This window comes from Pan paniscus, chromosome X (genome assembly GCF_029289425.2).
Source record: "Pan paniscus chromosome X, NHGRI_mPanPan1-v2.0_pri, whole genome shotgun sequence".
Classification (NCBI taxonomy): Eukaryota; Metazoa; Chordata; class Mammalia; order Primates; family Hominidae; genus Pan; species Pan paniscus.
This window is the reverse complement of record NC_073272.2, coordinates 48164084-48177298: the sequence shown is the minus strand read 5'-3', so window position 1 is coordinate 48177298 and position 13215 is coordinate 48164084. Positions and strand designations below refer to the sequence as shown.

Genomic DNA, 13215 nt, shown 5'->3' with positions numbered 1-13215 from the left:
GAGCCACCACATCTGACCTAAAAGGTAAAAACATTCTACGATGAACAAGTTCTGCAGATCTAAGGTACAGTATGGATGGTGATGGATGTATTAGTTGATTGTGGTAACCATTATACAATGCATACACATATCACATTTTAAAAACCCACTGTTTTAGGTATAAAAAAGAAAGACATGTATTTTTAAAAAATGAAAGAAAAACACCAAGAAAAGATGAGGCAAGCATAACAAACCTAGTGGTTTTCATTTGAAGGCAGTGGTTTTTAAACAAAAGTATTTTCACAAAAGGAATGAGAACATCTCAGTATTATATATTTGATACAATTCCCAAATAAATTGTCACAATAAAACAAGGTTGCTTATGCAGAACCCTTGAAATACAATGTATGTAAAAATATTTTTACTACTGTGCTCAAGAATAGAGATTTTGAGGACAATTCTTACATATTTAAGAAGCAAAAACTTTAGTTAATACTCAGACTTTATTCAACATCAGAAAATATGCAATGAAGAGAAAATCTACAATTTAAATCAGCTTGCAGATACATTTACTTCTGGATCACAACTTACTCAGCATTAGAAAATTCACACTGGCTGGGCGTGGTGACTCACCCTATAATCCTAACACTTTGGAAGGCTGAGGGCAGGAAGAGGCCTTGAGTCCAGGAATTCCAGACCAGCGTGGGCAACATAGCGAGACACTATCTCTACAAAAAATTTAAAAAATTAGCCAGGTGTGGTGGCGCACACTTGTCCCAGCTACTCAGGAGGCTAAGGTGGCAGGGTCCTTTGAGACCAGGGTCCTTTGAGCCGAGGCTATAGTATGCCATGATCACGCCTCTAAATAGACACTGCATTCCAAACTAGGCAACATAATGGCATCCTGTCTCTAAAATAAATAAATAAATAAGAAAATATTTGGCTGGGCGCAGTGGCTCACACCTGTAACCCCAGCACTTTGGAAGGCTGAGGCAGGCGGATCACCTGAGGTCAGGAGTTCGAGACCAGCCTGGCCAACATATAGTGAAACCCTGACTCTACTAAAAATACAAAAAAATTAGCTGGGCATGGTGGCGTGTGCCTGTAATCCCAGCCACTCAGGAGGCTGAGGCAGGAGAATTACCTGAACCCACGAGGTGGAGGTTGCAGTGAGCCAAGATCACGCCGCTGCACTCTAGCCTGGGCAACAAGAGCCAATAACTCCATCTCAAAAAAAAAAAAATTGGCTACATGCAGTGTTTTTATCACATTAACCGGTATTATGGTGAAGTTACCTTTTGAAAAGTCATCTGGCAAAAACAACTGTTAACATCAGATGACAGTGACTTTGACAAAGCATTATACTACTAGGGTAAAAATGACTGAAGAGATTGGCGCAAAATGAGGAAAGGGGCTTCGTTTCTGAGAATACCAGCTCCACTCAATACTGGATACTCTCCTGCCTATGGAAATCCACAGGGGCAGTTGCAGAGAGTGCTGCATGTTTCATAGTGTTGGGATAGGACAATGAAAACTAACATTTACCAGGTGCCTGCCACGGGCTATTCCTGGGCTTGAGGCTCTAAAGATGTCCCTTTGAACAATAACAACAGCCATCTAGGTTAGGTGGTCCTTAGCTATGGCAGAAAAGAGGGGACTGAGGCCCAAGAAGCTAGTAAGTGGTGGATTCCAGTCTTTTCTTCCAATGGATTAGTAGACACCAATGGCCCAGGAAGGGTGTTTCTTGATTTTTGAATACTAACATCATGAATAGCAAATGCTGGCATGGCAATAAGGGCATGCCCTGCATCTGGTCACATTCAAATCATCAGTCCCTTCTCTTTCTGCATAAACACTTGATCTTACAGAATCAGGATATGGAGAGATGCTGGCCAGGGCCACAGATCAGGTGCTTCTGCAGTTTGCAGTTTCTTTACTCTCCTCAGGACATATTAACCCTATCATACTATTAACCCTTTTCTGCCTACTGATAGTGATATCTGAAAAGATAGTGATATCTCTCCTCTAGAAATAAATAGGTTGGTATCTCTAAACCTGGCCATCAGTAACACATACACATGAAATTCTGAATGAGCAGTAATTCACTGCTCACATGTCCAAGGGAAAACAGGCTCTTTTCCTGGGACTTGTACAGGAGGCTTGGAGAGGGTCACTTCCCAGGGTCTGGCTGTATTGAGTTTGCAGATTTAGGTTGTAACTCATCCAAACTATCTGGGGAATGCAAGTTAACCTGAGAGGAGAAAGAGAAAGAGGAAAAACACTCATGTTCAAATGGAAATTAAATACGTGTCTGATAGATTCCACAAATGTCGTGGACACATCTATGAACAGTGTCTGGCACCAGCTGGCTCTAGCACAGAAGGGTTTGCTGTGTACCTGAGGGAGACTCTGTCGTACTTGACCCAAAGAGGCCCGCTTGGTGACCAGGCAGGCATAGTAAGCATGGAGAACAACACTTGTTCTCTTTCTCCCAGACCCAGACAGGAAACAGAAAACTTTCCTCAAGTTTACTACAGGCCTTTTTAGCGGGCCATGTTGCCACTGGCTGGCATTCTCAGAGAAAACACCTCTCCGCTAAAAAGTAAAATCCAGATTCTCCCAGGGTGTCTAGGATCCTAGGAACCGGAGCCCCACCACTGGGTAGAGAACAATCAGAATGAGGCTTTCTTCCCTCACTTCGGGAGGTTGCTGGCTCTGAAGCCCGGCTCCAAAGCCCCTCTTCCAGGCCACTTCCCCGACTGAGCCAGACCTCTTGCTCTTAGGACGCTCTGAGCCAGGCCTAGGGCCCCGCTCCATGTGGCCTGCCTGGACCCTAGAGGGCCGCGCTCTGGAGCTGCCACGGATGCCAGAGGCGCGACTCTTTTTCCTATTCCTAGGAGCGGAAGACAGAAACAGTGGCCTTGGGGACAGAGGGGTGGGAACACCCCACGTCCACAGCAAGAGAACGAAGTGGAAGAAGGGATTTCGGCTTCGGAGCCGGCAGGAGCCTGGGCACTGGAAAGCCCGCGCGGAGTTCTCTCGCCTCTCGCCGCCCAGGTACGCCTCCCCAGACCTTTTGTACGACTCACCATTGGAAATGGTCACACATTCCTTCTCCCCTTAGAGCGAACACTGTCATAACCACTGAAGCGCGGGCCCAGGAGCGCCACATCGGCCACAGGCTTTGTTGCCCCGCCTTCAAAGCCACTGCGCGTGCGCATTGCTTTGACTTCACGTTCCCAGGGGGCTGTGGGAAGCGGAAATGCTCGGCTGACCCGGAGGGTGGCGCTTCGTTCACACTGGCTGTTGTCATCCGCCCCTGAGGTTTCAGGCTGTCGGCAGTGAAGTAAGCGGGAGGGTGAGGTGGTGATGGTTTTGATCGGGGGAAGGGGGGACGGGAGGAATGACGGGAGTTTACGGGGCCGTGGGGTCATGGGGCCACGGGTGAGCGTCCTTGTGGGGATTGAGTGACACAGGCGGTGGGCGTGAGTGTTGGGGGCGAGGTTCGGGGCCAGCGAGTGACTAATTGATTGAGTCACTCAGCGCTTGTATCCTCACCCGGTGGTAACTGCCAGACACTCTTGCAAATGTTTCACATTAGCAGGAGCCCTGTGAGGTGTTACGATGATTATTTTCATGTTATAGAGAGAAAACGGTACAGTGTGGCTTGGCAACCTGTCCAAAGTCCCGTAGGTAGCAAACCCGAGGAATCCTTTTTCTTTTTCTTTTCCTGTACTTTGTTTATCATGTTTATTGTTTCCAGTGTGTCTCTTCCTCCAGACTAGAAATCTGGAGCTGGGAATTTGAGATTTTGTTCACTGATGGATTTGCAACACGGAGAACCGGCTCATGGAAGGCACTCATTTCTTCAGTGAATAAAAGTGGCACAGCAGTCAATCAGTTGATTCCAAAGCCCGGACTCAGGAAGGCAGGGTTTCGCTCACTGAGGATAATTGAGCTGTGCATGAATGTTAACTCTTAAAACTAGAATGAGGGGTTGTCCCTCTTCTGTTGGGTAAAAACCTTTGGGTTTCACTCAACTTCACTGCATGGAAGGGAGCATAGGTGTTGCTAATTGAATCTCCTGTGGTCATTGTGTTTCCAGGGTCAGAGTGCAGACCTGAGACCACTGCTCACCGACTTCAGACTCCAGTTTATCTGTGCCTTGGCTTCCCCACTTAGTCGCAGAAGACTTAGGCTGAGGCCCCAGGAAGAGGTGAGTTCCCTGGGTCACAGGCAGAGATCTAGTGCTATAGTGATGGCCCCAACTGGGGCGTGTTTGTCTCTGAATCCCTTGGTCCTGCCGCCTTGGACACAAGAGAGGTACGCTGAGCTGAGGCGAGTTGGAGGAGAAGCCTCAGCAAGAGCCCAGACCCAGATCCTCAGAGCAGAGAAAGGAGGCTCACGGGACAGCAGGTCCTAGAAGAGCTGGACCCGTAGTGGCCTTTGTCCCTCACTTCAGCTGAGACAGAGCAAAGCTGGCTCTACTTCCAGGTGCCATGGAGGACCATGTGACAGTGCAGTTTGATTCCTGCTGGAGGAGGGACAGGTGAAAGTCACAGGTGGATGGAGGCATGGATGTCCCCCATGGGGGCAGGTGCCCTGCTGTAGTACCTGCAAAGGCGGGATGAGGCTGGGAAGGATCACAGCCAGCCACAGAGGATTGGCCTTTCCTAGCACACCTATTTGTGCACCCCCATGCTTCCTTCTCTTGCCATTGGCTATTTCTGAATTTGAGTCAGCCCCACACCATCAACCAGGCACCTGCTTCCAGGGGAAATGCTGAGTGTCCCTTCATCCTGACCAAAGTGCAGAAAATATATTTTTAGTTTATAGAATTTCAGAGTAGTCTCTAGGTATGCTGTCATCCATCTCTGCTGCCTTATTTCAATGCTTAATGAAAGTGGGCCAGGGGACATGACCTGCTAAGCTACACGGAGCTGAACCCTGTTGTCCTGATGGTATCACAGTGATTGCTGCAGTATGAAATGGTTACTCTGCACAGAATCTCCTTGCTGGAACTTTCTTTTGAAAATCTGCCAAAGAAGGAGGAGCATGGCAATCAAAATGCAAATCATGGGAAAGGAGGAAGTGGTGGGGTGGGAGCAGGGTAGGTGGCCAGTTAGAGAGGTGGATGCAGGGAAGCAGGCACAGTGGTTTTCAGCCCCTCACAGAACTGACAGTGCTTGGCTATTACCCACCCAGCCCTACATCTCTCCTTCCCTGCGGCCCTTTGAGCCCTGGTTGGGCTCCTTCCTCCAAATCACATCAAGAGATCCTACTCATACACACTTGGAGAGTGTCTTTTCACCTCTAGGGCTCTGTTTGATAAGAAGTGATTTTTTAATAAATTTTAATTTTTGTTTCATTAGTAATTAATATTCCTTGTCAAAAATGCAAATAAACAAGAAAATTAAAATCACCGAACAATGTAACCAATGTCAGCATTTGAATAAATGCTGTTTGAGGTCAGGCGCGGTGGCTCATGCCTGTAATCCCAGCACTTTGGGAGGCTGAGGCGGATGGATCACCTGAGGTCAGGAGTTTGAGGCCAGCCTGACCAACATGGTGAAACCCCGTCTCTACTAAAAATACAAAAATAATTAGCTGGGCATGTTGGTGCATGCCTATAATTCCAGCTACTTGGGATGCTGAGGCAGGAGAATCGCTTGAACCCGGGAGGTGGAGGTTGCAGTGAGCTGAGATCATGCCACTGCACTCCAGCCTGGGCAACAAGAGCAAAACTGCATCTCAAAAAAAAAACAAAAAAAAGAATAAATACTGTTTGAGACTTCATATTTGTACATATTGCTTAACAAAAATGAGATTACACTGCAGTTGCTTTGTTGGAACCTCCCTTTAAACACCCAGGAACTGAAAACAAAGTTCAGAAACCATCTTTAAAGCCTGTGTAGTATGCTTGTTTTGCACGTGTCATATTTTTTTACTAAGTCCCCTTTGCTGCACATTTAGTTGCTTCGAAGATTTTTTTATTTTTTTGTTTATTTTTGAGCCAGGCTCTGACGTTGTCACACAGGCTGGAGTGCAGGGACGTGATCATGGCTCACTAACCTCGCACTCCTGGGCTCAAGAGACCCTCCCATCTCAGCCTTTTGAGTAGCTGGGACTACAGGCATGCACCACCACGCCAGCTAATTTTTTAAATTTTCGGTTTTGTAGAGACAAGGCCTTGCTATATTGTCTAGGCTGGTCTTGAACTCCTGGCCTCAATCAATCCTCCTTCAGCGCCCCCCGCATGCAGGGATTATAGGCAGATTTTTCATAGTGGAAATGACAATAGTGAACATTTTGCATCTTTGTGCTAGGAATAGAACTCTTGAGATAAAGGAGATGTTAAGTTGTTACTGGTTTCTGACATGTAGATGGCTTTGGACACAAGTCATACATCTGTCCAGTAAGGGAGACAAAGTTTCATGTGCAAAACCCACATGATCTTAGTAGCGTCCCATGGAATAGGCTGAAGCTACCAGGCCTTATTTTTAGATGATTCTTCCCAGGGTGCAAAGGTAATTATTATTAGGGTGGTGATGATGATCTTATGTCTATACCCACTGAACTCAACCCTTCTAATTCTGTATTTGTAGATCTCCATCCTTTGCAGGAGCACAACAAGATGGCCATGTCCCAGGTGAGTTCTAATGTACCCCTACTTTTTTTCCAGTGAAATTGAGGCAAAGTTTGGAATCTATATAATAAACTTGAAAATACCAATTATCCCCTCTTCTCTGGCTGTTTTCTGTTCAACTTGTCCTCAGCCTCTGGTTTCTCTAATCCTTCCCCTCACCAGGAGAGAGGAAAAACAAAAAGATACCTCTCTCTACTTGTTCTTCCAGAAACTGTACCTCATCTTTTCTTCTTCTTCTCAGAGAAGAATTGTTTAAATACATAGATTCACCTTGCTTTTTCCTCTTTCTTCACTTCTAGATCGCTTGGTCTTTTTTACTGTGTTTAAGAGAATAAGTTTGTGTATAATGTTTTAATGTACATAGAAGAAACTAGTAGCCAATAGTTTCTATTTCTTCTCCCCCCAGTACCACGTTCCTCCTTAGAGATGTCCACTGTTAACAGTTGGGTGAAACTGTGGGGTAGATGCATTTATGTCAGTTTAATGAACTAAAAACATACACGTATATATATTTTTTATGCTTTTACACAAATGGCATCATATTCCCATACCCATCTTGCTTTCTGAACCTGATTATATCCTGGGTGGTGTTCTTTGTCAATATATAAAGATTGTTTTAATTCCTATTTCATAGTATGGATGTATCATGTAACTATTTTTCTATTCACAGATATTTAGGTTTTTAATTTCTTTTTCTTTTTTTTTTTTTTTTTTGTGACGGAGTTTCACTCTTGTTGCCCAGGCTAGAGTGCAATGGTGCGATCTCGGCTCACTGCAACCTCCGCCTTCCAGGTTCAAGCGATTCTCCTGCCTCAGCCAACCGAGTACCTGGGATTACAGGCATGTGCCACCATGCCCAGCCAATTTTGTATTTTTACTAGAGATGAGGTTTCTCCATGTTGGTCAGGCTGGTCTCGAACTCCCGACCTCAGGTGATCTGTCCACCTCAGCCTCCCAAAGTGCTGGGATTACAGGTGTGAGCCACCGTGCCTGGCCTTTTTTTTTTTTTTAAATGGAGTTTTGCTCTTGTCGCCCAGGCTGCGGTGCAGTGGCGTGATCTCGGCTCACTGCAACCTCTGCCTCCCAGGTTCAAGCGATTCTCCTATCTCAGCCTTCCAAGTAGCTGGGATTACGTGCACGTGCCACCACGCCCGGCTAATATTTGTATTTTTAGTAGAGATGGGGCTTCACCATGTTGGCCAGGCTGGTCTCGAACTCCTGACCTCAGGTGATCTACCCACCTCGTCCTCCCAAAGTGCTGGGATTACAGGCATGAGCCACTGCACCTGGCCTAATTTCTTTTTACTATTGTATACAGTACCTCATGAACAATTTTCTCTGTATCTACTTGCTCTGTAGTACCAGTGTTTATGGAGGTTATACCTGGAAGTCGGGTTTTGACTAAAAGGTAGTGAGACTTAAATTTGCCCTCCGAAATCCTTCATAATTACTCCTTTCACTAAATGTAAAGATTAGATAATTTCTGCGTTCCATTTTTCCAGGCTATTAAAGATGAAAAGGTACCCAGTTCATTTTGTGAAGCCACTTAACCTGAAATTTGAAGAGGATACTACAAAAAAGAAAATTATAGACCAGTTTCCCTTAAGAACATGGATGTCAAAATGTAAAAATATTCTGAATAGAGCATTAAAAAATTGAACATTTAAAAGTAATGCATACACATAGTAAAAATTCAAATGAAAGTTTTGTTCAAGAAAAGGCAAAAAATAATTCTCCCATCCTCAAGATTCCTTCATTTTTTGGTACAGTCTTTCAGAGAATATGTATGCTTATCTGTCTGGATGTATGAATCTTTCTTTTTTTTTTTTTTTTTTTTTTTTTGAGACAGAATCTCGCTCTGTCGCCCAGGCTGGAGTGCAGTGGCAAAATCTCGGCTCACTGCAAGCTCCGCCTCCTGGGTTCCCGCCATTCTCCTGCCTCAGCCTCCCGAGTAGCTGGGACTACAGGCGCCTGCAACCACGCCCGGCTAATTTTTTGTATTTTTAGTAGAGACGGGGTTTCACCATGTTATCCAGGACGGTCTCGATCTCCTGACCTCGTGATCCGCCCGCCTCAGCCTCCCAAAGTACTGGGATTACAGGCGTGAGCCCCCGCACCCGGCCAGGATGTATGAATCTCTTTGTCTGCTCACTCCTGTGTGTGCTAGTTCTCGCTCTGACACGCTTTTTCTCTAACAAATTAGAGCTCATTCTGGTCCTTTTGGTCTTGTCTTCATGATCATTCCACTTTACTTGTATTTAGTTGTCCCTAGGGTTTCTTACTGCGGCACTATTGTCATTATGGTTCTGATCATTATTTGTTGTGGCTGCTTTCTTGTGCATTGTATGTGTAGCAGGGTCCCTAGCCTCTATCTCTACTAGGTGCCAGTAGAATCCCTCCCCAAGTTTTGGCAACCAAAGTATCTGTAGTCATTGCCAAATATCCCCTAGGGGAGAGAATTATCCAATGTTTAAAACCAGTGGTCTACCTTGTTTGCAAAAGCAACTGCTTGGTATTTCATTGCATGGGAACACCAATATTCATTTACCTTTCTCCTAGTGATGAACATTTAGGATATTTCTAGTCTTTTGCTGCTATAAACAGCATAGCAATGTACAGTACATTCCGTTGCCTGCATGTGAGTATGTCAGATGTGAGATTTCTAGGTCAGATTCATGTGCATCATGAATTTTGATTCAGAACTGTCAATTTGCCCTCCAAATAGAATACACTGATGTGTACTCCTAGCGGCAGTATATGCCTTTTCACGTAAGTGGGCAATCACAGTGCATTATCCAATGCTTTGATTTTTGCCATGATGCAGCATATAAGAATGGTGCATTTTAATTCACATTTCCTGAAATTAGTGTCTTTTCATATTTTTTGTTTGTTTGTTTTTTGGAGACAGGGTCTCAGTCTGTCACCCAGGCTACAGTATGGTGGCACAATCACAGCTCACTGCAGCTTCGACCTCCTAGGCTCAGGTGATCCTCCTGCCTCAGCCTCCTGAATAGCTGGGACCACAGGCGTGTGCCACCACACCTGGCTAATTTTTGTATTTTTTGTAGAGATAGGATTTTGCCATGTTGCCCAGGCTGGTCTCTAACTCCTGAGCTCAAGTGATCTACCTGTCTTGGTCTCCCAAAGTGCTGGGATTACAGGTGGGAGCCATTGCACTGGGCTATTTGTTTTTTGAGACAGAGTCTTGCTGTGTTGCCCAGGCTGGAGTGCAGTGGTGTGATCATGGCTCACTGCAGCCTCAACCTCCCAGGCTCAAGCAATCCTCCCACCTCAGCCTCCCAAGTAGCCAGGAATACAGGTACATGCCACCACACCTGGCTAATTTTTCAATTTTTTGTACAGCTGGAGTCTTACTGTGTTGGCCAGGTTGTTCTCCAATGCCTGAATTCAAGCAATTCTCCTACCCTCACCTTCCAGTATGGTGAGATTACAGGTGTGAGCCACTGTGCCCAGTCTTCTTTTCATTTTTTTTAACCACCATTTGTACTTCCTTATTTCAATTATTTATTCTAGTCATTTGCCTCCTTTTCTCTTGGGTGTGGAATTAATTTGATTGCTGGATGGTAGCCCTTTATGTTAACTCAAGTAAATAAGATCTCTATCATATATGTTGCAAATGTTTTTTCATACTTCATTTGCTTTGACTTGTCTTATTAATTTTGGGGAGTGGACACTTACATTTTGTTAATGTGGTCTAATTTCACAATCTTTTGTGACTTCTAGATTTCTTTTATTGCTTATATAGGATTCTGTGAGTCAAGATTATAAAAATGGTATTTCAGTTACGTGGAAAAAGTGGTTACTGAATGATGGTGGCACAGTTGAGTATCTGTATGGAAACAAAGACTCTTCTATATCATATAAAAGTGAATTCTAGATTGGTTGTAGACCTAAATATATATTTGAAAAATTGGGTAAAAATTTAGGAGGATATATGGATAACTTTATGCAGTGCAAGAAACTTTTTTTTTTTTGAGATAGAGTCTCCCTCTGTGGCCCAGGCTGGAGTGCAGTGGCACGATCTCGGCTCACTGCAACCTCCGCCTCCCGGGTTCAAGCAGTTCTCCCACCTCAGCCTCCCAGGTAGCTCAGACTACAGGTATGTGCCACCATACCTGGCTAATTTTTGTATTTTTAGTAGAGACGGGGTTTCACCCTGTTGGCCAGGCCGATCTTGAATTCCTGACCTCAACTGAACTGCCTGCCTCAATCTCCCAAAGTGCTGGGATTACAGGCGTGAGCCACCACGCCTGGCCCTGCAAGAAACATTTTTAATGAAGATGGAAAACCCAGAAATCATAAAGGGAAATATTGTCAGATTAGACTGTATTAAAATGTTAAAACCTGTAGAGTCAGAAGACATATTTGAAGCTGAGAGAAAATACCTGCAATGCATATAATACACAGAGGATTTATGTATGTAATATGAACAATGATTAAAAAAAAATGTGGTAGAAAGGAGTCAAAAATATAAGGCGGGCAATTTATGAGAAAAAAATATGATGCCATTTGAAAGGATATTTACTTTTTCCAGTTTTCAAGCCAGGAAAACAGGGTCAATTTTCATTCCTCCCTTTCTGTTGCATTCCAACAAATGAACCCAGTCTCAGCCCTTCTACTGTTGTGCCTTTCAGAATTTTTTTGTTTTATATATATACAAAACCACAACATTTTGCATGGGTTGTTTTTAATGAAAATATGCTCCTACTGTGCTTTTCTGAAATTTGCTTTTTTTTTTTCATTTAGACAAAAGTATCCCAGGCATCCTTATGTGTGAGTCAATTTTTTTTTTTTTTTTTTTTGAGACAGAATCTTGCTCTACAGGCTGGAGTACAGTGGTGCGATCTCGGATCACTGCAACCTCCACCTCCCGAGTTCAAGAGATTCTCCTTTCTCAGCCTCCTGATAGCTGGGATTACAGGCTCACGCCACCACGCCCAGCTAATTTTTGTATTTTTAGTAGAGATGGGGTTTTGCCATGTTGGCCAGGCTGGTCTCAAACTCCTGACCTCAGTTGATCCACCTGCCTCGGCCTCCCAAAGTCCTAGGATTACAGGCGTGAGCCACCACACCCGTCCTGTGTGAGTCAATTTTTATCATGACAGTTCCAGAGTATAGATGGAGCAATTTATTTAACTACGCTCTAGTCCTAGTCCACATGCAGATTATTTACCAATCAGGGGTCATTTTTCTCATAAGCAATGTCACCTGGTAATACAGCTGTTGTTCTACCATTTTGGGGTTCCCAGGAACACAGGACATTTGGGTTTTCTTTCTTTTTCTTTTATTTTTTTCTTTTTCCTTTTTTTTTTTTTTTTTTTTTTTGAGACAGTCTCACTCTGTTGCCCAGGCTGAAGTGCAGTGGCATGATCTTGGTTCACTGCAACCTCAGCCTCCTGGGCTCATGCAGTTCTTCCACTTCAGCTTCCTGAGTAGCTGGGACTACAGGCACAAACCACCATGCCCGTCTAACTTTTTTTTTTTTTTTTTTTTGAGACGGAGTCTTGCTGTTGCCAGGCTGGAGTGCAATGGCACGATCTCAGCTCACTGCAACCTCTGCCTCCTAGGTTCAAGCGATTCTCCTGCCTCATCCTCCTGAGTAGCTGGGACTACAGGTGCGTGCCACCATGCCCAGCTAATTTTTGTATTCTTAGTAGAGACAGGGTTTCACCATGTTGGCCAGGATGGTCTCGATCTCTTGACCTCGTGATCCGCCTGCCTCAGCCTCCCAAAGTGCTGGGATTATAGGAGTGAGCCACTGCGCCTAGCCCTTTTTTATTTTTGTAGAGATGGGGTTTCACCATGTTGCCCAGGCTGGTTTCAAACTCCTGAGCTCAAGCGATCCACCTGCCTTGGCCTCCCAAAGTGCTGAGATTACAGGTGTGAGCCACTGTGCCAGACCTTTTAGAGCTTTCTTCTACTTTTTGTTAATACGAATAGGACTGCCTTGGACATCCTTAAGTACACATAAATATTTCACTAGAATAGAGTCCTGTAAATGCAACTGCTGGTTAAAGTAAGAAACAAATACCTTTAATAGGTATAGCCAAATTATGTATCAATCAGCCTTTATATGAGAGTATTTAATTTCTAATACTCTTCATCAGCAGTGACTCTTATGGATAAAAGACAATATCTTATTGTTTAATGAGCATATATGTGAATTTTAGTGAGGTTTATAATCTTTTTGTGTTTCTAGGCCTCTAACATTTCTGTTGCTATGAGCATTTTATTCATACTGTTGGGCTGTCTCTTCTTACTGATGTGTTAAAGGTATAGGGTAAAATCCTAGAAAGGTCATTGCTTTGTTAAACGGTATTTGCAATGTAAAATTTGATATATATTAACCAATTATTCCTCCCAAAAATGCTGTAAATAGTTTATAACTTCTTTGGTGTTTTTTCTACATACTTGACTGTACTAAGTATTATTAACCTTTTTAGTGTTTAAGAATATGAAAGGGATACATAGTAAGTTATATATTTATTTTATATTCATTCAGTTATATGTTAGGTTGTGGTCTTTTTCATAATGATTTGTTAGAATTTTAGTGTATAAAGGAAATTAGC

The 13215-nt window shown here is 43.9% G+C and overlaps 2 protein-coding genes across 6 annotated transcripts in view; one reads left to right on the top strand and one right to left on the bottom strand.

Moving 5' to 3' along the window:
* Positions 1–240: 240 nt before the first annotated feature.
* Positions 241–3319, bottom strand: LOC134729790 (uncharacterized). The gene is made up of 2 exons (XM_063601686.1): positions 3069–3319; positions 241–2230 (listed from the first exon to the last, which is right to left on the bottom strand). Exons 1-2 carry the CDS (start codon positions 3290–3292, stop codon positions 2089–2091), a joined length of 366 nt encoding a protein of 121 aa, XP_063457756.1. The 5' UTR covers positions 3293–3319; the 3' UTR covers positions 241–2088.
* The window catches only part of ZNF674 (zinc finger protein 674), a 48173-nt gene continuing 38190 nt past the window's right edge, over positions 3233–13215 (top strand). For 3 of the 5 annotated variants that reach the window (XM_063601685.1, XM_008961956.5, XM_003809679.5), the window contains exons 1-3: positions 3233–3325; positions 4085–4195; positions 6585–6628. In XM_063601685.1, the coding sequence (XP_063457755.1) occupies positions 6614–6628 (15 nt within the window). In that variant the 5' untranslated portion in view covers positions 3233–3325; positions 4085–4195; positions 6585–6613. Of the gene's footprint in view, positions 4196–6584; positions 6629–13215 lie in introns of all 5 variants that reach the window. The other 2 variants (XM_063601683.1, XM_063601684.1) reach the window with 2 other exon arrangements.

Bases quoted from the DNA above. Each gene is read 5' to 3' on its own strand.
- LOC134729790 (XM_063601686.1), bottom strand. From the start codon at position 3,292: ATGACAACAGCCAGTGTGAACGAAGCGCCACCCTCCGGGTCAGCCGAG. The intron at 2,231-3,068 runs GTGAGTCGTACA...TTCTCCTCTCAG, and splicing joins ATGTGTGACCATTTCCAATG to GTTAACTTGCATTCCCCAGA.